The sequence below is a fragment of the Nesoenas mayeri genome (genome assembly GCF_963082525.1).
Source record: "Nesoenas mayeri genome assembly, chromosome: 20".
Classification (NCBI taxonomy): Eukaryota; Metazoa; Chordata; class Aves; order Columbiformes; family Columbidae; genus Nesoenas; species Nesoenas mayeri.
This window is the reverse complement of record NC_137569.1, coordinates 5202761-5225976: the sequence shown is the minus strand read 5'-3', so window position 1 is coordinate 5225976 and position 23216 is coordinate 5202761. Positions and strand designations below refer to the sequence as shown.

Genomic DNA, 23216 nt, shown 5'->3' with positions numbered 1-23216 from the left:
TGGATTTTTACGATGGCATCGAAATGTCAGGTGCCACACGAGCCGGCGAGTGATGTGCGAAGCACCGCATGTGCAGATTCCCCTCTTCTGCCAAGCAGTCGGAGCATCTTGGGTGACACCGGTTGTCAGCGATGGGCATCGTCACACCGGTCAGAGCTGGAGCTGAAGATTAAAAAAAGAACTAGGAGCAGGAAAAGACATTTCATGGTGTCTCTGTCTTTTCTCAAAAGGCAGCAGTTGCCAAGCACCCCAGGTGAACTTCAGATCTGAATCCAAAGCTGAAGTGGAGGGAGAAGGGGGCAGGTCAACACAAGTATTTTAGTGCCAAAAAGAGAAGGAAACAGTCTGGGGCTGCGTTTTGGAAGGAGCTACCAATTCCTAACAATGAGTCAGGTTTTTTCCTTCCCCACCTCCTTGTTTCTCTTCTCAATTTCTACTCCTCTACAGTAAAACACCCATAGGAGATGACATAGACCTGCACTGCCTCTGCTCTTGACTCTTCTATTACTGCTCCATGGCTGGACAGAGAAGAGGCTCCTCTCACCTTGCTTCTTGGTGGCCTCCCCTTCATGGTGGGCAAGAAAAAGAGCTGTAGGAGATGCTCTGCTGTTGGTCATGACAAGCAAGTCTCACTTCTAGTGTTGGTGAAGTCTGTTGGAGAAGGGTTTAATATTTGTCTTGTGGCAGCACAAGGAAGGGCTCAGCAGATCTGCCTTGATGTAAAAGGCAAAATATATATTTTTTACATGAGGCACTTGGGGATTTCGGGTTGTCTTCTGGAAAATATTCTTTCCTCATCCATGCCATGGTAAGGCCAGATCTCACCTGCCTCTTCCATAGATCCTCAAGTGAGTACAATAAATAGTTGTCAGCTGCTTGCTCTGCTCCTCTGCCTGCAGATTGATACCAGCTTCCCAAGAGGGCTGGTAGAGGTGGCATTTTTTGGTCTCTGGATGAAAATGCTCTGGAATTTTAAAAAAGTCAGTCTGTTAATACACAGGAAGGGTTTGCTGCTCAGTCCTGTCGATGTGATAGACCATAATGAGAGCGAATTAATATAGAGAGCATCAGAACTGAGTCCCTGGCCTCTTATTCAACGCATTGTTCCCCTCCAAATGAATGTCACTTAAGAAGCACATTGAAGAGCCGCTCACGTGCGATCCATGCTGCAAAACCAATATGGGTCAAGCAGACTTTGTCTGGTCTTGTCCCTTGCTCCCAGAAAATCACAAGATGGGGAATATTGCTAGGAAAAGCTGTGATGAAGAAGGTGAACCACTGAGGCTGAGCTTCTGTCACTAGAGCTGGCAAGGGCTGGAGTTGCCTTGGTTAAATCTAAATATTTTCTAAGGACTCGTCTGGCACAGCTCTGGCAGCCAGGAGTTGGGTATCATCACACACAAATACTGGTGCAAAGGCAGGTTCCCACCTCAGCGTCCAGGACCATCTGTCCTGCCACGTCTTCACCCACAGCCTCTCCTAATAACATCACATAAGTGTCCCCGAGGGAAATGATGGATGAAGAAACGGGTACTTCATTAAACAGTAACAACATATTTTATTGATGTTTTCTGATGGTAATTGACGGTTGAGTTCAGCTCATTTAGCTTTTAATCAGAACATAACTTACCGCAAAGGAAGGAAGCGTATTGATTCCCTGTCTCCTCGCAGGAGCGATATTTATTTACCTCGAGCACTGACAAGCGTGTTGTGCTGTACGGCTGGAGCAGAGAGCTGGGGGACTTGGGCACTTGGATGGGTATTTTGACATCTATTTCCAGCCTAACTCACAGCTTTGTGAATATTAAGCAAGCAAATGGTCTTCTGGTGATGTGGTTTTGCAGAAAAGAATGGTTTAATAAGGACAGTTGGAGGGTTTTAATAAAGAGGAGATTCCTCTTACATTGGGCAAAACGTAATAAAGAAATGCCAAGAGCCAAGGGCTGGCACATTGGGAAGCTGCCAGCGGGACTTTCTGTGATTGCTCTTCATAGATGGCAAGGACTGTAGTTTCTGGCCAAAGTCCAGCAAGTGATTAGCTCACAGTTTGGGATATTTGGGGATTTGGGTAAGAGCTTTATCCCACCCCTTCCATCGTCAAAGAGTTTTGCAATCATTAGGTAATTTGCTAATCCTCCTGATTTCTCTGTCACTTTCCTTTTAGTCCTTTCTCTCCAGCTTTCCAGGAAATCCCTTGCACAGCTCTTGCGTCTGCATTCATAGTTTTGCATCTGTTTGGAGCACTTGGTGAAGTGACCCCACTGCCTCAAGTGTTGCTGCATCCCGGAGCCATTCCTGGGAGAGCTTGGCTGCAGCACAGCCACTGCTATTACTTGCTGCTTTGTTACCGTGATTCTTTTTTTCAATTAAAACAAGAAAAATAAGCCCAGTTCTCTTGTGCCTACAAGGGCCCCACAGTGGTTAATGAGCTGAAGGCAAATGTTACTTTGAGGGCTGTGCCCTTGCACTGGGATTCACATTTCTACGCGCTCCAATAGTGGGAAGCGATTGGGACTGATGCAAGGGGGTCACTGCCGCCCCTTCCCAGGCTCTCGGGCACATCACGAGACTCCCAGGGGTTGTGGTGAGGGGCTGAGAGCCCCCACGGAATGACATAAATATTTGCAGTGGTATCCTGGGGACGCTCCTGTTCTCTTCCAACAGAAATTACGCACTAGGCTGGGGTTTGCTTCCCGTGGGATCCGGTGCGGTGCAGCTGAGACACGGGCTCTGCAGGAGGCTTGTTGGGCTGGGAAAATCTCTATGCGCTGTCCTACATCTGGGACATAAATAACCAAATAATCCACTTTAACCCTGGGGTGAGAGGGGTACAAAGAAGGGCGAGCGGTTCCTGCATTTAGCAGCAAAGGCAGGTGCTGGGCTCCAACCCGCGGTTCCCCAGGGGATTCCCCCTGAGAAACGGCAGCTCCTGCAGAGCAGGGTCTGGCTGAAGAGCCATGTTTGCTCAAGGCAGGGTGGTGTGAGGTATCATGGACACCGTGCAAAGCTCTGTGTGCCCATCACTCTCCAGACTCCATCTCCATTCTGTGTGCATCGCCCCTGAGCAGGGGCTGGGAGCATAAAAAGCAAACAGGAGCCCCCCTGGAGACCCAGCGCTTGCTGCAGCCTGGGGCTACATGGGTAAGTAGAGACATCAGGTCTGTAGAGGATGGATGGTGCTGTTTGCTAAAACAAAGGGGAGCTTTGCCTGCAAACCACATTTGGATAGTGGCAGTGAGTGATGGGGAGCAGCTGAGCCCCCCTGGGGAGGAGCTGCCAAGGGGGTGTGTGTCCCCCAAAGCTCCGAAATCAATCCTCTCTGTCTGTGCATGTAGGAAGATGGCAAGTACCATCATCCACCGAATACACTGACTTCAGGAGACGTTAGAGGTTGGAACCTCCGACCTCTCTTCTCATTTGCAGCCCAGTCAGCACAGCACTTTGGGTGGTTTTCTGTCTTTGCTGTTCTACACCATCTACAATGATTAACTCATGGGGTGGTTGTTTGCTGAGATATTGCCAGGGTAATGAATGGCTATTGTGGATTTTTAGCTGCTTGCTTTGTCTGATGATAACTCCCTGCATCTATCAGAAGGATACAGATGCATTTGTCATTAAAAGGATGGTCTAGTGATCCTTCCAGGAATGAACGCTGCCATATCAATGGCCTTCCCATTAGTCACTTTGCTTACAGCACTGAAGTGGGTCCAATTTGTTCAGCTGAGGAACTTGCTGTGTGTATCAGGAGCCACATGTTGGAGCGATGATGCCCAAAAGCCTCCTCCGCAGTCACAGTTTTGCTGTGCACATCTCAGCTGAGGATGCAGTCAGTGGCACTGGGCAGCGCAGGGCAACGCTGCTGATGAGTGCAAAGCAGCACACAGATCTCCAGCTGTTCCTCACATTGCTTTAACTGCTGCTCATTTGTCCTCTGCTGCGGAAGCTGAGCTGGGTACCCTCCAGTAGCTCTCACAAAAGATTTTTATATTCTTTTTTGCAATTTCCCTTTATCTTACATGCTCCCTGCAGGGCCATCTATCACCTCGAATTTTATTGCCTTCTTTAATTGCTTCTCTGAAGTCCAAGTGCAATATTACTCCAGGATCCTTTTGAATAACTTCCTGAGTTGCTGCGATCTCATTCATCTTGTATTTCTGGCTCTCTTGATAAGCCCCATTGTACGTTACTTTTCATTTTGATGTGTCAACACTGAATCTAACGCATCGCACTTTGGCCTTTTGTCAACGCGGATGATGAGCGCTTCTTACAGTGCTATCTAAGTTACAAAATTGGTTTCCATTTATTTTCTTTGTTTCTACAAATTTATTCTTAAAATGTTCTGCTACAGCAGAAGCCTCACTAGCTCCTAATTTAGGCTAGTTCAAGTCAGGGTTTAATTGCTGAGGTCCTTGGTAGTCTGTAGTTGTCCTAGGTGAGGCTTCAGCACTGTGTAAGGATGCCCAGCGTAGATGTCCTCAGCCATGGGTTTCCCAGGTTTGGCAGTGGCTTTGCGGTGTCCAGTCCAGCTCTGGACTGGCCTGACTGGTCTTTGTAGGAGTTGAAGAGCAGCAAATCCTTTTCTGAGAAGAATTAATCTTGTTGGTGCTCAGTCCCTTGCTGGTCATCTTAACATGATTAACATCCACTCCCATCTCTTCAACCAGCCTGTGGTGGCAAGATGTGGCCATCTCATGCCTTAGTGGTTTGGACTGGCTGAGGGAGAAGGTTTTTTGAACCATTAAGTTAACGCATGTGACATGCTTAATGGCTGAGTACTTGGTTAATTTGATCAAAGCCAGTCACTCCTTTTGGACCAAGGTGTTATGGGACTTTCTGGAGACCGACTGCAATGTGCGTGGTGAGGAGCGATGGGTCAGGCAGTTGCCCTCAGCCAAGAGCCTGGTTATCCCTGCAGTCACCTGCTGCTCCCAAGTCCCCAGGCGGAGGCCACTTATGGTTTGCACCAGTTGCTGACTTTATCCCTCATTAAGTTTTATGCTGCTCTTGGCCAGTACTCTACCAAATGTTAATTTTGCCATGCTTGCTGCTGTCTGCCCTGGCACAGAGTATCTGCCATCTGCTAGAATCATAGAATCATTTCAGTTGGAAGAGACCCTCAGGATGATCGAGTCCAACCATAACCTAACCTAACTCTAGCGCTAAACCATGTCCCTAAGAACCTTGTCTAAGCGCCTTTTAAACACCTCCAGGGATGCTCTTCCTGTAGCCGCTGCTGTGCACGTTGGTTCACTGCATTTAAATCACCCGCGGTTGCTCTGTAGTGGCTGCTGTGCTCGTTGCTCACCGCTGACTCAAATGATTCTACGAAGCCAGGATTTTAGTACCAAAGGATAAGAGGTGGCAAATGAATAATGCGTTAATTTCCATCCCTATGTAATTCCCAAGTGCTTAGAAGCTCTGACTGCAGAACCAGCAGGGAAGGGGGCAGAGCAACTGAGCGATGCTGTGCAAAATGAAAGCTATCTTGATACAGAACATTAGAGTATAATTGAAAGCAGCTGCACTTTTAAATTGAATGCCCAACCTAGATCCAAAATGAAAATAGTAGCTCTATATGCAATAGAATAAAGCCTTAAACCAGTCCTATGTAAGAATGTGATGTCAGCTATCATTACAGACTTGGTCTTCTGCTGGCTTGTGAGGAAAAGTACCAGGGCCACTGAGCAAGTGCCAAGCTAAGTCATATCCCAACATTTCTAAGAAAGTCCAGTACTATAAAACCTAAAACTAACAATAGCCACAAAAATTATCTGAAAATGTTGTGTATGGCTGAACGTTAAAAGCTGGACACCTCAGGACAGTATCAGTGAGGTAGATGTGTAGCCAAAACAAGTACCTTAAAAAATGAAGTTAAATGAAATAAAATTCAAAATCAAAGAAGAGATTGCAGTAAAACACACAGTCCCCTCCGCTGTCGCAGCCAGCTCTGCTAACAAAAATGTCAGAAACCCATTCGCTGAATAAAAACTCCTCTGTCCTCTAAAGCAAGGCAACAAGCTGGACATGGGTGACTGTGCCAATGAAGACAACAAGTTTTGGGGGTTGGTTGTTTGTAGAGCTGGAGTGGTGTTGGTGCAGTCGTTTTGAGAGCGGGTGTGAATTCTGGAGCTGTTTGGTTTAGTGGGAGTGGACATGTGTCTAGATAAGGTTCTAACTCACCCAAGGGTTCCAGAGCATGTTCTAGATTAGGTTCTAGCTCACTTGAAAGGTCTAGGTTGTATTCCAGAGTTGGCATATGGTTTGGGCCCTGCCAGGTTCTGTTAGACCCTGTCAAACCCTATCAGGCTCTGTTGGACCCTGTCAATCCCTGTCGGGCCCTGTCAAGCCCTGTTGGGCTTTGTTGGGCTCTGTCAAGCTCTGTCAGTGGATTTAAAGTCTTTTCTACCTCCTCAGCTCCTGGTTGGAGCTTGTTGGAACTCCATTATAGGGCTTCAAAAGGAAAAGTCTGGTGGTGGGTTACTGGGGCTGGCTGCAGTGCAGATGTCTGCACTCAACAATAGGCTGCAATTGAGCCCCATGCTTTGAAAGCAAGGGTGGGGAGGGGAGGAAAAAAAAAAAGAAGAAAGGAAAGAGAAAACCAGAAAGCCATTAGATGACTTCAGCTCCGCATGACTACATCAAAAGGGAAGGCATCGTAAATTCGGTTTCTATTAAACCCTGGGGCCCCAGCGTGGGGAGCAGGATGCTGTTCTGGTGCCGGCAGCCGGGGAAAGCCCTTTTGGGATGCAGGTTGTGGGTGGGCAGAGCTTTTCATGGCTGTTGCATTGACCTGGGTTGGGTTCAGCCGCTCTGAGCTGGTGGACATGGTTTTCACTTACTAATTGCCTGAGATGTGTCCCCTGTGTCTTCTCTTGCCACCTTCCTAATAGGTATCTTGAGGTCCCTATGGCCCATCAGCTTTGGCACATGTTAGGGATCTGCTGGTGTTGTGAAATCTTTGCACATGGCAACATTTCATAGTGCTGAGATAACATTTCCTCTTCATTTTGTTGTCATCCTTCCCAAAACCCAAAGTCTGTCTGTGGGTTACAGGTGATTTGCTCTCCTTTGCTTCCTACTAATTTGTAATAACCCACCTGATGCGTGTCAAAACCATTGAGGATGATCTGTCCTAGGGCTACCTAGAGCATTTCTTGGTATTTTATGTCTTTATTTTCATGTGTAATAACTCTATTATCCTATTCTCCTAGCTAATCACCCAACACAAATAAAACAAGGAGGAGAATTTGGAAGGAAATCTCTCATTCTCTGTATTTTCTGGGTATGAAATAGGTCATGTTTTAAGGGTCATTGTCCACTGAACTGTATGGAAAGCAAACATCTTGGCTGAGGAGTCTCCACACTAAATATTTCATTAGCAGGAAATGGTGTTCCCAGGATGAGTGCAGTTTCCCTGGCCTGTGACTGCAATGGTTTGTGCACCAAAGCAGTGACTGCAAATCCTTCAGCATCCAGAAAGGAATGGTGCGAGTGTGAAAAGTTTTTAAAATAAATGGAAAAGGGGAAAAAAATTTAATTGAGTCAAAATTGTGGTTCTGGAGAGCAAATTTGGGACTTTTTGCATGTTAGAATTTGCAGTACAGCACCCTTTTTTACCCTGGAGACTGATTGCAAGTGACAGAAACATAGGACTATGTAGTAATGTGAGCAAAAACCTGCCGCTTCCTCTGACCCGAGACAATGGCTAATTGTTCTAATTTAGGTCAATCCCCTGCTGTGCTGCAGTAGGAATTCTTTACCGGGGTTCTTTAATCATTAAAGTTGGCCTATTTTACACGATGTTTGGCCCTGGTGCAACCCCCTCAGGGCTCTGCACACCACCAGGGATTCTACTGCTGGGGGAGGAGCGGGTGATTCATTTCTTAATGAAAACAAATTAATTTGCAATAACATCTTTATCACAAGGCATTCGTATGCTTTGTGTCCTCCCCCGAGCTCTCCAAATGCTTGTTTTGGTGCAGCCCTGAAATTCGGTTTGTGAAATACAAACCTCACCTCCTCGCACCGCCCAGGAGCCCTTGCCACACGGTGATGCAAGGAGGGCAGGCAGTGACGCCGTGGTTATTTATCCCCAGTGAAAACACGGTCCTGTTCATCCCATGTTTGCTTTCCCATGGTGTCATCCCTCTGCTTCCAATTACCCCCCCTCCCTCCGCTGGCAAAGCGTCGAGAAACTCGTCCAAGGATGGCTCATTTGTGGTTGAACATGGTGTGCAGATGCTGGGTGATACGTCACCGATGGGATCTGTTGTGGGGTGCTGATAGAAGCTAAACAGTTTCTTGCCTATGCTGCAGGTGAGACCATCAGTTTGGATAAAACAAGTTGCCCTACAGAAACCAGGGAAAGTTTGGCAGGACACAATGGGATTGAACCTGGCTCCTGCCCTTTACCTGCTCTCATTTATCCCTAGGGTTTAACTGATTCCCATTCCTTGCACTGTTGCTCCATCCCTTCATCCAGAGCTCTTCTTTCAGGGCTAGAGCCAGGGGCAGGAGCCTGGGACACCCCCTGCACCGTGGAGAGAGACAGGGCTTGGCTTGTGCCTCTGCCCTTTGTTTTCCAGTTGAACGAGATCTTGTTGGCATGGGGCTGGTTGCGGAGCGCAGATGGGAAGTACTCCGTTAATCCCTCTCCCAGCTGAAATCTGTTAAGGGATTAAAGTCTCATGAATCTCCAGGCTCCTCCCGGCAGCAAGCAGCCCTCTCCTTCTCCAGAGGGCTGGATGCAGGCGAAAACGGAGGAGGAACAACCAGGAAAGGGGCCCTTTGCAGGGAAGAGCCTCCTCTCTCAGCTTTCCCCTCATCCCTCCTCCATCCCACACCCAGCGTTGTGTCTGATGCCCAGGAACTGTGCTGGGTCTCCGCCAGCTTGGAGGGGACGTGGTCAAGTAGGAGCCAAGATGTTGCCCAAAGTCTGCTTATCTGAGTTGATGCTTGCACCACCTAGGCTTGCTCTTTGTGGGCTCTGTGAGTCTTGCTGAGAGCCAGGGTACTGTAAAAACGTGCTCTGTGAGGCGTATCTTCTCCTCAAAGCTTTCCAGCTGAGCAGCCAAGATAAACTAAAAGGAGAAAGGGTGCTGTACAGCTTTCTCGGTCCTTGCAGAGAGGCTTCGTCCCCCATTCGGGTGCTGCTCAAAGCAGTTTTGCTGTGTGCATGGCACAGGTTTCTCTCCCTGTTAATGTAGGGGTTGTACAGGCCTGTATAAAGTCAAGGCACTTAGAGCTTTTGCAAACTCACAGATGTTTCCAGATGTGTAGCTGATGGATCTGCAGGGATATAGCTCAGCTGAGGGCTCGTCACCAGCATCTTATCAACTGACTCATGGCATGTCCCAGCTCTATGGAACAGGCTTTTTCCTGGCAGCATCGTCAGCTGGGAAAGCTGAACTTTGTGTGCTCTGTCCTGTCTCCCTAACCCTGAGATGCTCTGCAGTTTTTCTCTCAGAGGCTGGAAACCAGAGTAACAAATGCACGCTCCCGTGAACATGTACCATGAACGCCTGAGGCTGTAAGGGGCCAGGTTTTCCTATCACTGGCGATGCCTTTGCTAAAGATTCATCCCTGTGTGTTATTTCAGGTATGATCACTGCCGCAGTTTTGTTCTGGTGATAAGACAATAAGCTTAGCGAAAATGGCAGCTCTCGTTGTGTATGTCTTGTGCTTGCTTATTGTCCCTTGTATGGAAAGGGCACATACTGTTTACCAAAACCCAGTGCTGTGGGTCTGAGTTTCTGCAGGTTGAGGTAAGTCTGCCTTGCCACACATGCACCTTCTGACCGCAAAAAAAACCCTGAAAAAAACGACACAAGTCCTGCACTGATATATCTACTCCAGCCATCTGATATGCCCTTTCTGTCCTGGTTTTGTTGTTGTTTTTTTTGCTTGAGAAAACCTGGTGCAATTGTTTCCCTGCACACCCAGAAGCAATTTGTCAAAATCCCTGTTGCTCCTTGGTTAATTCAATATTTATTATGTCTTTATAAGGCCAGTCTCGCTCTGTTGGCTTGGAGGTGAGGCGGGAGAATACAGTGCATAAATTAGGCTGCATGAAACATGCATCTTGCAGCTCTGCCGGGGCGCTCGGGCTCCAAGGGAGAACGTGAAGGCAGCAATTAATTGGGTGTCCAGGCAGAGAAGAGGCAGCATCTTCCCTGCCCAGGTCATCGCAGCACACAGCGAAATCCAGAACAACCGTTGTGAGTGAAGAGCAGTGGTGAGCAGAGCCCAGGCTGATTCCTTATTTTAGGGCTTCCTATTCCCTTTCTGTGTCTTCTCTAAGGTGTTTCATGATGCAGCAATTTCATAAAACCAGGCATATGCTTCAAATTGTGACATCTTTATTTTTTTTTAAGTCATTATTATTCTTTAGGTCAGGTTAATCTTTGCTTGTGACCTTTCAGAGAGCAAGATGTTTGGTTTACATTATTGGATGCCATATCATGCTTTAGTATATAAAGGTCTTGAAATGAAACATGAGCAAGCAGTCCAACTTTGTTTTATTTTTAGGAACCAAAATTTCTAGAACCAAATTCTTAGAAACTTTCAGAGTTATAGTTTTCCAAGCCACTATCCTTTCACATGGAATTTTTCATCAGAATTGAGAAGACTCCACCAAAATCCCTGTTTTTTGTGAAGCTTTTTGTTTTAAAAAAAACACCCAAACATATATTTTGAGAGTTTCTGACGAGCACTGTTCCCGAGATCTCCATCAGCTCACAAAGCGTCTTAGTGTTTGCTGCTTTGTAAAGCAGTTTGGACGGTAACGGATGGGTCGGAGCATCCCGCGGGTGTGATGGCAACACTGCAGACACCTCACCTGCTGTCCTTCCCTTGTCTCGGCAGGAGGGGGACTCTCTCGGGGCCATGGAGAAGCTTTGCCGGCAGCTCACCTACCACCTCAGCCCCCACTCGCAGTGGAGACGCCAGGGCATCATGAAGAGGAAACCGCAGTCCTGGTGAGTCAGCTTTCGAAAGCCACCATCACCCCTAGGTGCCACTGTCCCTTCCCTGGTCCTCACATCCTTGAGGACACGGGCAGGCTTGGGAAGGAGGTTTTTCCACTATGCTTTTGGCCATGGTGTGCAAATGTGGGTGCTGGTGGGAGCTGCCTGTTGCACACATGCAGCGACAGGAGGAACAAATCCAGAGCAATGAAAGAAAATGCTTAAAACCGTGAGCCAGGGAACCGGGAGGTCAAAACCTTCTCAGCTTGCAACAACCTCCACAATCTGCAGTAGTCGCCAGCCTCACCGGTGTTTCCCTCGTGCACAGTTGTGGTATCAGGTTGCTTCATGTTCACCCACAGGCATTTTTATCATTTAGCTTTTCCCATTCCCTGTTGTATCCCGATTGCAGAGGAGAGCAGCACAGTTATTCCCAGGGAGGGGAAATGGGCTGGAAAACCTGAACCATCCATCCTCCAAACATCCCCATGCTGGATGTTGGAGAGCAGGAGACAAACTGCTCCAAGATATCCTAATTAGCTGGTAATTAATGTACAGGCATGTGTCACCATGCACCCCGTGGCTTGCAGTGTGTTTGTACAAAAGGAACTGTTTGATTAAAAATAGAGAGTGTTATATTCATAAGAAATGACCCCCGTCCTCTCCTTGCCTGGGTCCTCAGCAAAGCATCCTGCCCACTGACATCCTGGATCCACAGGGCTGGAAGACCTGTGGATGAGGCTGATGGAAAGGGAAAAGGCTCCTTTTTCCATGCTGTGATGCATTACATATTTAATTTATTATTTTTGTTTAAGGGAATGAGAAATGCAAAAGAAGCCACAATCTGACAGAGTCAGGATTTGTATCCAGGTGCTGGCTCGTGGTCCTGAGAGAGTTTTGGTTCCTGTTGTAGTAGGTACTATTTGTTGCCATAGCGGAGACTAATCCCATGGAAAAACGTAGTCTGAAAAGAGAAGAGAGGAGGAAAACAGACATGAGGAAAACAGGCACAATGGAATAAAGAACTGTATGGCCAAAGAGGATGAGGACCACATCTCCTGGAGATCTGGCTCAGCATCGCTTGCACCCTCTTGTCCCTTAGAGACACAAACACAGAGGAACATCTCTGTTTCATTATCAGTGGTAACCGTACTCTGTCTGTTCAGCATTTTTAAGGTGTATTGATGGTTAAAACTCAGTCTTTCTCATAAAATGGCAGAAATGGAGGCGCTATGGTGCAGCTGCATGCTGTGAGGCTGTACCCCACTGGCTGGGCTCGGCACGTGGAGTCAGATAATGACCCGGGAGCTCAGTTACCCTCATGTTTCTTTTCCTTAATTAGAATAGGAAATGCACACCTCTCATCATCTCATCAGGGTGTTATTAAAGTTACGTTGATACGGCAATCGGGAGTTCTTTACAGCCCAAAAGACAAGAAATTATTGAAAATGAAAAAATTTAAAGCAGCGCTTCGTTCCACTCTGTCTTTAATTACCAATCCCTGTCCTTAATTATCAGCTCGGAGCGGTTGTGTGAGCACGTCCGCGTGCCAGAGATTTGCGAGGCTTTATCTTACGAGCCTGCCGTAACGCTTGCCTTGCCTTGGAATAGCTGGGAATTAGCTGAGGTTTTTCACAGTTTTAGTAGCGGGGATGAGGTTTCAGTGCTAAATGAGCCCCAACTGCACAGCAATGACCCCAGAGCTACGCACACGTGGCGCTGGCTGCCGGCTCTGCCCCAGCCGGGGTTTGTATGGCAGGATTTGCCTGGGTTTCTGGTTTAGATGCTCGTTTAGGAGGTGACTGTGAGTTGAAGCCGACCCTTTGCTAAGGTCTAAATGCCTTAATATAGAGAATATATAGAGAAGGGAGAGAGTATCTGTCTTGTCTTGTGCTTGAGGACCCACTGATTTATTTGTGTGCCACCATACTTTGGGGGCAGAAAGGGATATTTTGGTGTTGTGACTTGCCTTGAGGACCCATCCATGGGAGGCATGTAACACCATGCTTTGGATATGGAAACCTGCATGACAATTCTTGACTTTGTAATGAGTGTTTTGGCTCTGTCCCTTGTTCCCTGCTGATAATTCAGATCACAGCACAATGGTACGGGTTGGTGGAGCCAGTCGTGGAGAACTCCTGGACCAGAGCTGTGGAGTTACTCAAAAACACATTGTTATTTAGAAGTCTATCTTTGTGATGCATTGTGCTCCTGGGACCTGTCTGCTGGAGACACGCTCATTAGTGCACCGACTCATAACGAGCAGAAACACACACATCGTAATTTGCACCATGGCTTCAATAAGAGGCATCATTTTTCTGGGCTCATGGCTGCGCCCGTCTCATGATGTTCCACGGTCCCTTGTCCCCTGCAGCTGGGTTAGACATGTTAGAAGGGTTTGGGAAGGAGTTGGAGTTTAATTAATCACAACCATCAGGAGTGCATTGGTGGGAAATGGAGGCTGATACGCAATCGCATCGGCTGCGTTAGTGCTGTGCTGATTTTAGTTAAAAGGTTTCCCCATTTGTGGGGTCAAAGGGGTCTCAGACACTAGTGGGACGTTTCTTCTTGCTCAGGGCTAGTGAAGGGGTGGTGACCTCTCAGTGTCATTGTATTGTCACTTCCTTAGATACACACATTAGATTTTTAGTGGGATAGCGTCCCTTCTTGGGGACGCCCACTGGCATTTCCAGCAGGTGTCTTGGGACATAGCCACAAGCAGTGGGGTGGATCAGTCCCTCCTGGACCAGCCCATCCTGGGACCCCCTGGTTCCTCTGCTGAGGTCTCACCGGTGTGGTGAGAACCCAGCACATGGGCACAGCTCGACCGAGCGCTGAGCAAACCCAAATAGCTGTAAATGGTTTCCTCAGAAACGCGGTGAAATAATTGTAAGGGGAAAATTACTTTTCTTGAGTCCTCAACTGCTGTGTTTGTTACAGGTGATAGTCAGAAGCAGAGCAGCCGGAGGAGGAGAAGGGGGACAGACCACAGAGAGGACAGGAGCTGATTTTTTTGGTCGGTCGTGCTGTGGCCAGGCAGCTGCCGCGTAGGCAGAGGGGGAGGCCAGCACTTTGTTTCTATCTCACCCCAGGCATCACACTCTGTGTGTGCACAGAAAGAGCCAAATTGAGGGAGAAGCTCACAGTGTTGGCTGCCCCATTCTGCCTGGCAGCGGAGCACCCAAACTTGTGCCAAATAACCTTATTTTTTTGGCATGTTATAAGTCTGTCTGTCCCTCACTTGCTGTCTCCCTCTCCGTGCCTCTCTCTGAATCACATATATTTACATTAAACATCCAGGCTGAAAGTCGGCGTTTTGCCTGGTAGGGTATCCAATAGCAGGAGGATGAAACCAGCCTGCTAAAGTAATTTGTACGTCTCTGGCTCTGCCTGGGGACATGATTAAAGTCCGGCGTTTAACTAGCAAGTGTTGAATTAGATCCTGGAATTGTCCTCGCTCCTCCTGCTGCCAAGCGCTTGCCTTCAGCATCGCAAAGACAGAACTTGGTAATCAAAGCTACACACACCCGTAATTGCTTTGGAGCACAGGCTTGTGCACTTTGCGGGGAGGGAAGAGGTGTCTCCCCAGGGAAACAACCTCAGTGGCTTTGCTGTGTCTCTCCCATCTCTGGAGAGTCACGGCCAGCATGTTACCTTTATTTTCTGCCAGTGTTGCCTCCATGCACAGGGACCTGAATATTAGGGTACTCATCTTCTTCACCCTCTTAAAGTTTAAGCCTGATTTTCTATTTTATTGTTTTCTTAACCCACCCAATAGACTGAACCATGCACCTGTGTGGATGCTCCGCTCATGCATAACCATGATACATCATTGCCAGTGTGAAGGGTGAGCCCCTAATTCCTCACTGAAGGGGGCCTGGCAGCCCCACACACTTTGGCTTGCGGTTCACCACTTGCGCAGCGTTGATTTTTCTCTGTCTTAAACAGTTTTGCGTCTCAAAAGCCATCATTTTTCTCTCTGGACAGGTTAGGAAAGTTGTATTGAGCGGGTTGTAATTCTCTGAGATGGAAGATATATTTAATCATAAAAGTGTCCGACAGTAGCTGTCATTTTCTGTCTGTGAGGACTGGTATGAATAGGGTGAAGGCAGCAAAGAGGTATTTTTTTCTCTGTTGCTGTACATTTCTGCAGGGAAATTACTGCCTCGGTGGGAACCACACTGGAGGTTAAAAGCCCCTGCATAATAGGTACTTCTCCATGTCATATGTGCAAATTACAGGGCTGTGTGTGAGAAAGTACCACAGAACCTCATGTGTGTTTTCTTTGATTTTCCCACCCTAAGCAGGGCTGAAAATGCAGTGACCATTGGCTCTTGCTTTCTGCATCCCTGCAGAAACTGAGCACGGGTTCAGCCCTGTGGGATGTTTTGCAGCAATTTCTGACAAAGCAACAAGTCAGGGAGGATATTTGGTGCCTCTTTGGGTATCCTTCTTTACACCGGGAGTCAGCCTGAAGTTCCCTTTGCTCTCTTAAGACCCTCTGATGTGAAGTCACCTTAGAAATTACCTTGGAAATACCCAGCTGAAAGTGCAAATGAATCGTCTGGGGCAGCTTTTGGCAAGTCAGGAGGCTCCACTGGGCTGTGGAAGTTTTTAACCCATGGTTTGGATGTTCTCCATTGTGCTCAGCAGACACGTATGGAGACCTGTTAAAAGAGAAGAGAAGGGTGTTTTGATTTAGTGATGGATTCACAGAGGTTAAGCAGCCTTCTTTTGTTGGTAGGAATGACCTTTTAACATCCCACTCCTAATTTCATCCCAGGCACAAAACATTTCTGTCCTGGAGGAATGCCGGGTGCTGATTTTCATACTTGCTTGCGTTTCTCTACAAAGCTCTTGTGAAGCAAAAAAAAAAGGAGTTTTCACAGGAGGGAAACCCAGTGCATGAATAATATGCCCTTGCTTTTGAAAACAGAAAGAGAGTGAATATTTGTGGATGTAAATCCTCCACTGCTGCCGGCAGCTCGTGGGCGAGCGATAGGAGAAGTTGTAGCTCCTGCAACAAATGGTCTCTTCAGAGCATCCAACACAAATTCGCTGTCGATGGGAGGAGGCTGGAGCAAGAATTGTGCAGTCTCTGCTCTTCATTAGAATCCCATGGATGTGTATGTATGTGTGCACATCAGGCTGGTAGCTGCTGCAGGAGAGCAGAGAATTTGTGAACTGGAGACATTTGGGACCTGAGAGTGGGCGATCGCTTCTGTCTGTGCCAATGGGACTTTATTTTGCCCAGTGGTACATGGCTGTCCCAGAGATCACAAGGGACAGAGCAGCAAAGTGCTTTCTGGCACATGCAGCAAATGCTGCAAAAACCAGACCAGTATATTGCCTGTTGTGGTGATTTTGAGGTCACTCAGCTTTAGCAGTGGGAAGCAGGCAATTTCCAAACCTCTTTGTTCTTCCCTGCATGGCCTGAGACTTTGTGCGTGTGTTTGGAATGGAGAAAAGCAAAACTCTGGTTCTTGGTGTTTCTTCAGGCTGGCTGGGGTTGGGAAATGAGGATCTCAGGCTTCATCAGTGGGATGCTTGGCCTTGGCTTACAGATGGGGCCCTGCATCTCCCAGGAGGAGGTGGTTGAGGGACAGAGATGCTCCTGACCATGGTGGATCTTCTCTGACCTTTGCTGGGTCCTATCACAATGACCGAGGTCTGCAGCCTTATCACAGCTGTGCAGTCACCGAGTCTATAAATCCTTGTGCTGACATCCATCTCCAAAGTTAAACACCTGCTGCTGTGGCTGCGATTTGCCGATGACCCAAAAGATGTATCACCCCCCCAGGTGGGACAGGCAGCCCTTGTCCTGGCCCAGGTGTGTTGGTGCAAAGCTCCAGCCACCTCTGGCTGCCTGTGCAGTGGCCGCGGCTGTGACACACAGTCCTGTTTGTCTCTGAGACGATTGCAGTCTGGATGCAGGCAGAAAGCAATTCATTTCCCAGGGCAGGCACTAAATACCAACTGCTGTCTGCCTGTGCGTGGCGGTTGTTAATAAGAGCTCTGCTGGGGCGGAGCGGAGCTTTTCCCTGTGTATATCCTGCAGTATTAGAAATATTGTGGTTATTTGCTATGTTATTTCTGTTAATTGCCTTAAGAGCACAAGAGAATCCATCTCCAAGCTTATCCTATTTTTGTGATTGTATCAAGAGGGCTGGAAATTAGAATTTAATCTCTGCATATTGCTGTGATTCAGCATTCAAATCCCAGCCTGGCCAAGGCAGACCAGACTTTCTTCTGGTAATATTAAATGACCACGGAAAGAGCCTGATGTCTGGTTGTCCCTTGTGCCAGCTGTTGGCCATGCAGGAGGGAGTCCCTGGGCAGCAGGTCCTGCAGATCTGCTTGATGCAAAGGGGTGTCCCTGTGTGAGCACTGGGAACAGTGGGGGTTAACCATGGGGATGGAGTAATCCTCCCGTAATAGTAGGATGATTTAATGTGATGGGAAGACCTGGAGTGCCACAGAAGAAGTCAGAAGGGAGCTAAGATTTTGGGAAGGAGAATGGAAAACAAGGAGAGGATGAGCAAAACAAAAAATTCTCTCCCTTGGCTGCTGTCAAAGTTGTTCTGAGTGATTTTGCAGCTCAAGACTTTGTCCTGTCTGTCCTGGGGCTGCCGCACCATGAGCATCAGCCAGCTCGTGGCGCATTCAGCAACCTGCTCATCTCAGTTTGTCTTCCTGCTTGGCCTTTCTTCTAAGGCATTGGTCTCAGACTGATAAAGCACTTTGCTGAGCCTTATTAATGAATTACCCCAGTAATGAGAGAAATAGCGGGATGAGCTGTGATGTTAACCCCCTGTATCAGACGGATCCTGTGGAGTAAATCCCAGGTACACCCGTGGGTAACACCTGCATGATGTGGTGCTGAGGATACCTGGCGCGCAGGTATCACCTCCAGCAGCTCCTTCAGGAGATGCTCGTCTTTGGTTTGGTCTGGTGCATGCAGCATTCAGCCAACATACATAAAACCAGGGTATTTTCTACACTTTGGCACAAACATTTGGAAACTTGCAACACTGAAGAGTGCATCGAGGGGGCTGTGATGGGCTGTTTGATGAGGCCTCACAACTGTTGGATGCCCCACAACTACCTAATGATATTGAGGCTGCAGTTCTGGAGGGGCCGTGCCTGCCCCATCACACCTCGTTCAGTTGGAAGAAGTCAGTGTTAGCAAAGACCTACTTCATGAGCTATTGGAGCTAAACTGTAAATAATGCATGCCTGGTGAAATGCCACCCAGGTGCGTGCTACAGGGCAAACTGTCGCGCTGGAAGGGGCTTAAGGTTTTCCATTGACTCACTTGGTAAAATGAGCCCTTACCCTCCTCGTTACCCTCCACAACTCTGCTGGGTTGCTCCAGAATTTAAAATAATTAATCAAAACCATGGAGTATCTTTCCCAGGCATTACCTGTGACTCCAAATCTCCATTTCGAGCCACCCTCCTGCTCCTCTGTCCTCTCCCCTCCCACAACTGGACTAAGGAATAACCCAGCAGTTTTCGTCCCCTTGGAGGGAACATCCATCCTGTCGTCTTGCACTTACGTGCTCGTGGTCCCCTAAGTATGTTTTTTAGTCTCGTGCCTGATTAGAAAAGGCTTTTCACTGTGAAAAGTGTGAGGGTTTTTTTTAATAATTGCTCCTCTACTTCCTCTGCTTCTGGAGGGAGTGGAAATTAGATTTAGTTTTGACACATGGTGGTGATTATTTAAATCTGTCCTCACAACTTGGGCTGCAGAGTGGGGAATCAACTAGTAGAAATTGTTATTAAATGAGGGAATCGGCTGGTGAAATAATTAATCTACACACGCACACACTTCCTCCCTGCCTTGGAAGTCCTCCAAACACCCCAGGATTATTTGTCATATCTAAAACAGCCGCTGCCTTAGTCCCTTTTTAGCCGGCAAGGGGCAATTTGCTCCCTTGCCCAGGCCCCGGCTGCTGCTCCTGCCACCGTGCAAGGAAAGCGTCACTCCCCAAAGCAGCGATGCCCGTCTAATTAACAGCCAGCCCCAGTGTGGCTGTCACCCCTGGCTATATTTCCCAATTAGGAGAATGAAGCTTTATGATGAAGCTTTGATAGAGGCTTTCAAATTTTTTTTCGAGCCCTTTCACATTGCACATCGTTAGCGGTGGTAAGTGAAGGTGTTTAGTGAGCTCATCCATCACTTGGACTTGGGGATCCCACTCGCTATGGGGTGAGTTTACACCTCCCACACCTGCTGCTGCTCTCTTTAAATGAAAATGATGCTTTAAAATAGTGGTGTGAAGGAGGACGGTGATAAGAGCACTGAGGTGCCACTGCTGCTGGCTGCCATAGGGAGGCAAAAGGCTGGACTGAGGTTTTCAGTGTGACGGTTTTGGCTGGTGGCAACTGGACACCGAGCGTTTCAAGGAGGCACCGAGGTGTATTTGGGCTGGATCTGGGTTGTTTCTTTTATCTTGTGCATCACTGTGGGGCTGGAAGGAGTGGGAGAGCTCGGATGGGAGGGTCAGAGCGGAGAAGGCTGTGAGCCGCGCAGTAGGAGCTGTGAGCCACAGGGTGCAGGTCGCAGCGATGAACCATGCGAGCGCGCTGGCTGCCAGCACGGCTGGAGCTTTTCTGGCGCTGTCTCCTGCATCTCAAGCCCAGCTTCTCACAGCCCTGGTTTTCCAGTTGCTCACAACCAGGCCTTTCCATCTGTCCCCTGGGAGCCTCAGCCCAGGGGTGACCCAGACACAGACTCGATTCGTCCCCTTCCAGGTTGACACTTCATCATTAGAGGTGGCATTGTCCCTTGGGTGGTGGGCTGGGGAAAAAATGGTGAAAAGCTGAGCATCCTGACAGTGTCCAGGAAAGTACAGAAGGGTCTTTTGCATCTCAAAAGGGGCTGGTTGGCACCTCCAAGAAAAGAGAGCGCAGACCCTGCCCACGTTCAATACTCAGCTTGGGCTTTTGCAGATCTTGCCACACACGGCAGCCTGTGTTTTGACACACGTCGGTCCCTGAGGAATGGGCTATTCAGCCCAAGATTGATTTCTTTTGTCTAGAAACATGTAGCCTGGGGTGGCAATATGTTCTTCCAGGTGTTTCACCCTCCCCTTGTCCAGGGTTAGCACCAAACCATGGAGCTGGGGTGTTTTTTGGGAGGAAGCCATCCTTGTGTGCCAGCCTCCCTGCATGCTCAGTGCCTCCTGAAGGTCACTTCTCACCTTGCAGCCGGGGATGAGGATTATTCCTTGGCAGCATCTTGGCTAAAAGAAATGCCCATCTGTAGTGAGTCCTCTCCTGTCTACCTCATTTCAATCAGCTATTGCGTCATGCTGGCCGCTGAGGGCTAAATTGTGGCTCATCCCAAAGATAGCGAGCTGGAGACTTGGAAAAAAATATATATATATGTGTGTGTGTGTTCACATAATATGGACAAATTACTGACCTTGGGAAGATTTGTTGTTGGGCTGATCTTTCCAGCATCATTCCTTCTCTAGTAGGCAGCTCGGAGCACAGAGACACGACACCTCATCACTGATGGGTACAGAAAAAAGGGTAAAATGTTTGCGTTTGGAAAGCTGAATGGTTTGTGGTTTTATTGATACAGCTGATAACAGGGCCTGTCTTTTGTCAGCAAAGCAAGTAGGTTATAGAGCCATTCAGGGACAATTCAGGGAAGGTTCTTGTGGTTTTCCTGCTTGTCCAGCAGAATTTGCGGTGCCGTAGGGACTCGGGGAGCTGGGCAGCACTGATGTTTTGCTGTAAAGAGCAACATATCAAATGTCTTTTCTGTTATACCCAGCTGAAAAGGCAGTCTTGGCAGCCAGCTTCACCTCCGATATTAGCACAGTTTTCATCTTTTTTGGGGGAGATGAATGCTGAAATCCCCAGTTTCAGCAGGGAAATAATCTGCCAAAAGCAATGAAGTGCTGGGGGGAAAAGGGGGTTTTCTCTGGGTGGTTAAAGATACTCGTCATTGCCTTTTTTGTTCGGTTTTGTAGCCCCAGAAATGGTAGGTGCTTTCTGCTGACCCCAAGCTCGTGGAAAGGGTCTGTTAAAATGAAATAACTTTGTGAGGTGGCAGCAAAGCTGTGCGAGAAACTGTGCCCAGCAGGAAAAGGAACCTATAGGATGCAAATAAAGCAGGTTCAACTCCCTGCTCCAGTGAGCAACTTTTTATTGTACAGATGAATAGAGGACAGAGGTACTATTAAATCTTCTCATTGGAACAGAATATGTTAAAGTTACAAAAAACATCCCTTTTTCTTTTGAAGACGCGAGCAGGGAGTTGGTAGTGGATCAGGTTGTATCCTGTTATTCCTCATCTGATGAAAGCTGAGGTTACAATGGTCGCTCTGTTCTGCTGTGCTGAGCAGGACCCATTATTTTCTGTGCATGTTAATGCGAAGCAGATTGCATCTCCCAGTGCTGGGAGGGCTTGAGGCAGCAGTCACATACCGGTCAAGTCTCATTAGCTTAATCTTTCCTAATCCCCAGGGGTCTCGTCCCTCCATATCACGTGCAGGGATGCAGGATGGTGACAGTACAAGGGCTTTGACATAGAATCACTGAATTATTTGGGTTGGAAGTGACCTTCAAAGCTCATCTAGTCCAAAAACCTGCTGTCTGAAGCATGTCTGCAGTCAGGCTGAAACAGGAGCAGGTGGTTTCCCTTTGATCCACCTACAAGAGCATCAGGAGCCGTGTCGGGATTCACACTCTCTCTTTGGACACCGGAGGTGTTGGGACGGCAGCAGGAAGGACAGAGGTTTGGCTTGAAATGGAAGATATGCAAGGATGTGGAAGGGCATGGGGAAAATGGGGGGGGAATATCAGCTCCTGGCCCTGGAGAAAACGTCTTCCCAAACATGACGAGGGACAAGCAGGGACCCTGGGAGCCGGGCTGGCGGCTGCGTCCCGTGCTCTGGCTCCCATCAGAGCAGCACAGGCGATGGAGGACCTCTGCCTGCCTAAGCTCTTCCAAATGTGAGCTGGGCTCCATTAAAATAAACAGTTTAGGGAAAGCGAAGCCCCAGGCACACACTTTGGCAGCTGATCTCTCCCTAATTGCAGGAGGAGCAGTTGGGAGAGGGGTTTTGTTTTTCTTCTTTGGGTTGGTTTCTGATGAGAAAGCTGAGCTGGAGGATCAGAGTTGAAGCTTCTCTCCCCTCAGCACCCCCTCCAGCAAAGTTGTGTTTGCCTCCCCTTTCTATTAATGGAATTAAACTGATTTCGAGTGACAGGAAACACAAATAGACTCCAGAAAGTGTGAACCTCAGTCCCTCAGTGAAAGTCTGTTCAGTTTGATATGTTGTCCGCAGACTTTTCCTGGTTTTTGGTGGTAGTTGTTTGGCAGCACCAGTGGCAGGTTTAAGAGCTGATGCCTTTCAAACCACTTCTCCTGATTGCTTGTGTTTCCCAAACCCCAAAGCTCCCCAGCCCCTGGAAAGGGATGGCGATAATTAACAACAGCCCCTTTCATCTGCAAATAGCCAAGATGCATCAAAACTCATTTATTTTTCTCTAATATTTGTGGTGCGTGGGATAGAGAAGGAGCAGCCACACTCTCCCACCCCACAGTGGGGGTCACATCCAGCCAGCTTGTGGGGTCATTCCTTGCAACGATAAGAGCAAGTGGTAACAAAACCAAAAGGAGAGGCTGAAATGCAGGATTTTGAGGAACCACCCATCCTAGTTTTGCAGAAGGGGCCTTGCTGAGCTCCATCCATCCCCATGGGCCTCCCAGCCCACACATCTTGCCCCCAACTCTCAGCCTCCTCATCCCTTTCCTTCTTTCTCCTCTTCCTTAGAACTCTTTGAAATGTCTGGGCAGCAAATTGTATGTTTTTATGAGCAATTAACTAGTGATTCCTCTTCCTATGGCCTCTTTCTGTTGGACACTGAGGACTACAACCCAATTCAAAGATGTTTTTTTCTAGTCAAACCAGAGCACATCAGTTTCTTCTCTCAGTAGCGCGGAGCTGCTCATGTAAATCAAATAGTTACTTGGGTATTTTTAATATCCTCAATCATAAAAGTCCCTCTCCAAGACTCTTTTCAGCCTTTTTTTTTTTCCTGTGTTAGAATTTAAAGAAAATGTTGTTTATTTTATTGCGAACTATTGTTTGTTATAATGCAAACTTGAACAATTTCTTATTCCGGTCCAGTTCTCTTCCAGGAGGTCATTTACAGAAGCAACAAGCCCAACATGTTGTTGTCTTTTAAATTCTTGATTGTTTTTCTGTTGGCACTTGTGCAAATTGCTTTT

The 23216-nt window shown here is 47.9% G+C and overlaps 1 protein-coding gene across 1 annotated transcript in view; it reads left to right on the top strand.

Annotated features, from left to right (window-relative positions):
- The window catches only part of LRRC75A (leucine rich repeat containing 75A), a gene marked incomplete at both ends in the record, with an annotated part of 63963 nt that overhangs the window by 32520 nt on the left and 8227 nt on the right, over positions 1–23216 (top strand). Inside the window, one exon of the mRNA XM_080356958.1 lies at positions 10864–10976. Coding sequence (XP_080213084.1) covers positions 10864–10976 — 113 coding nt within the window. The remainder of the gene's footprint in view (positions 1–10863; positions 10977–23216) is intronic.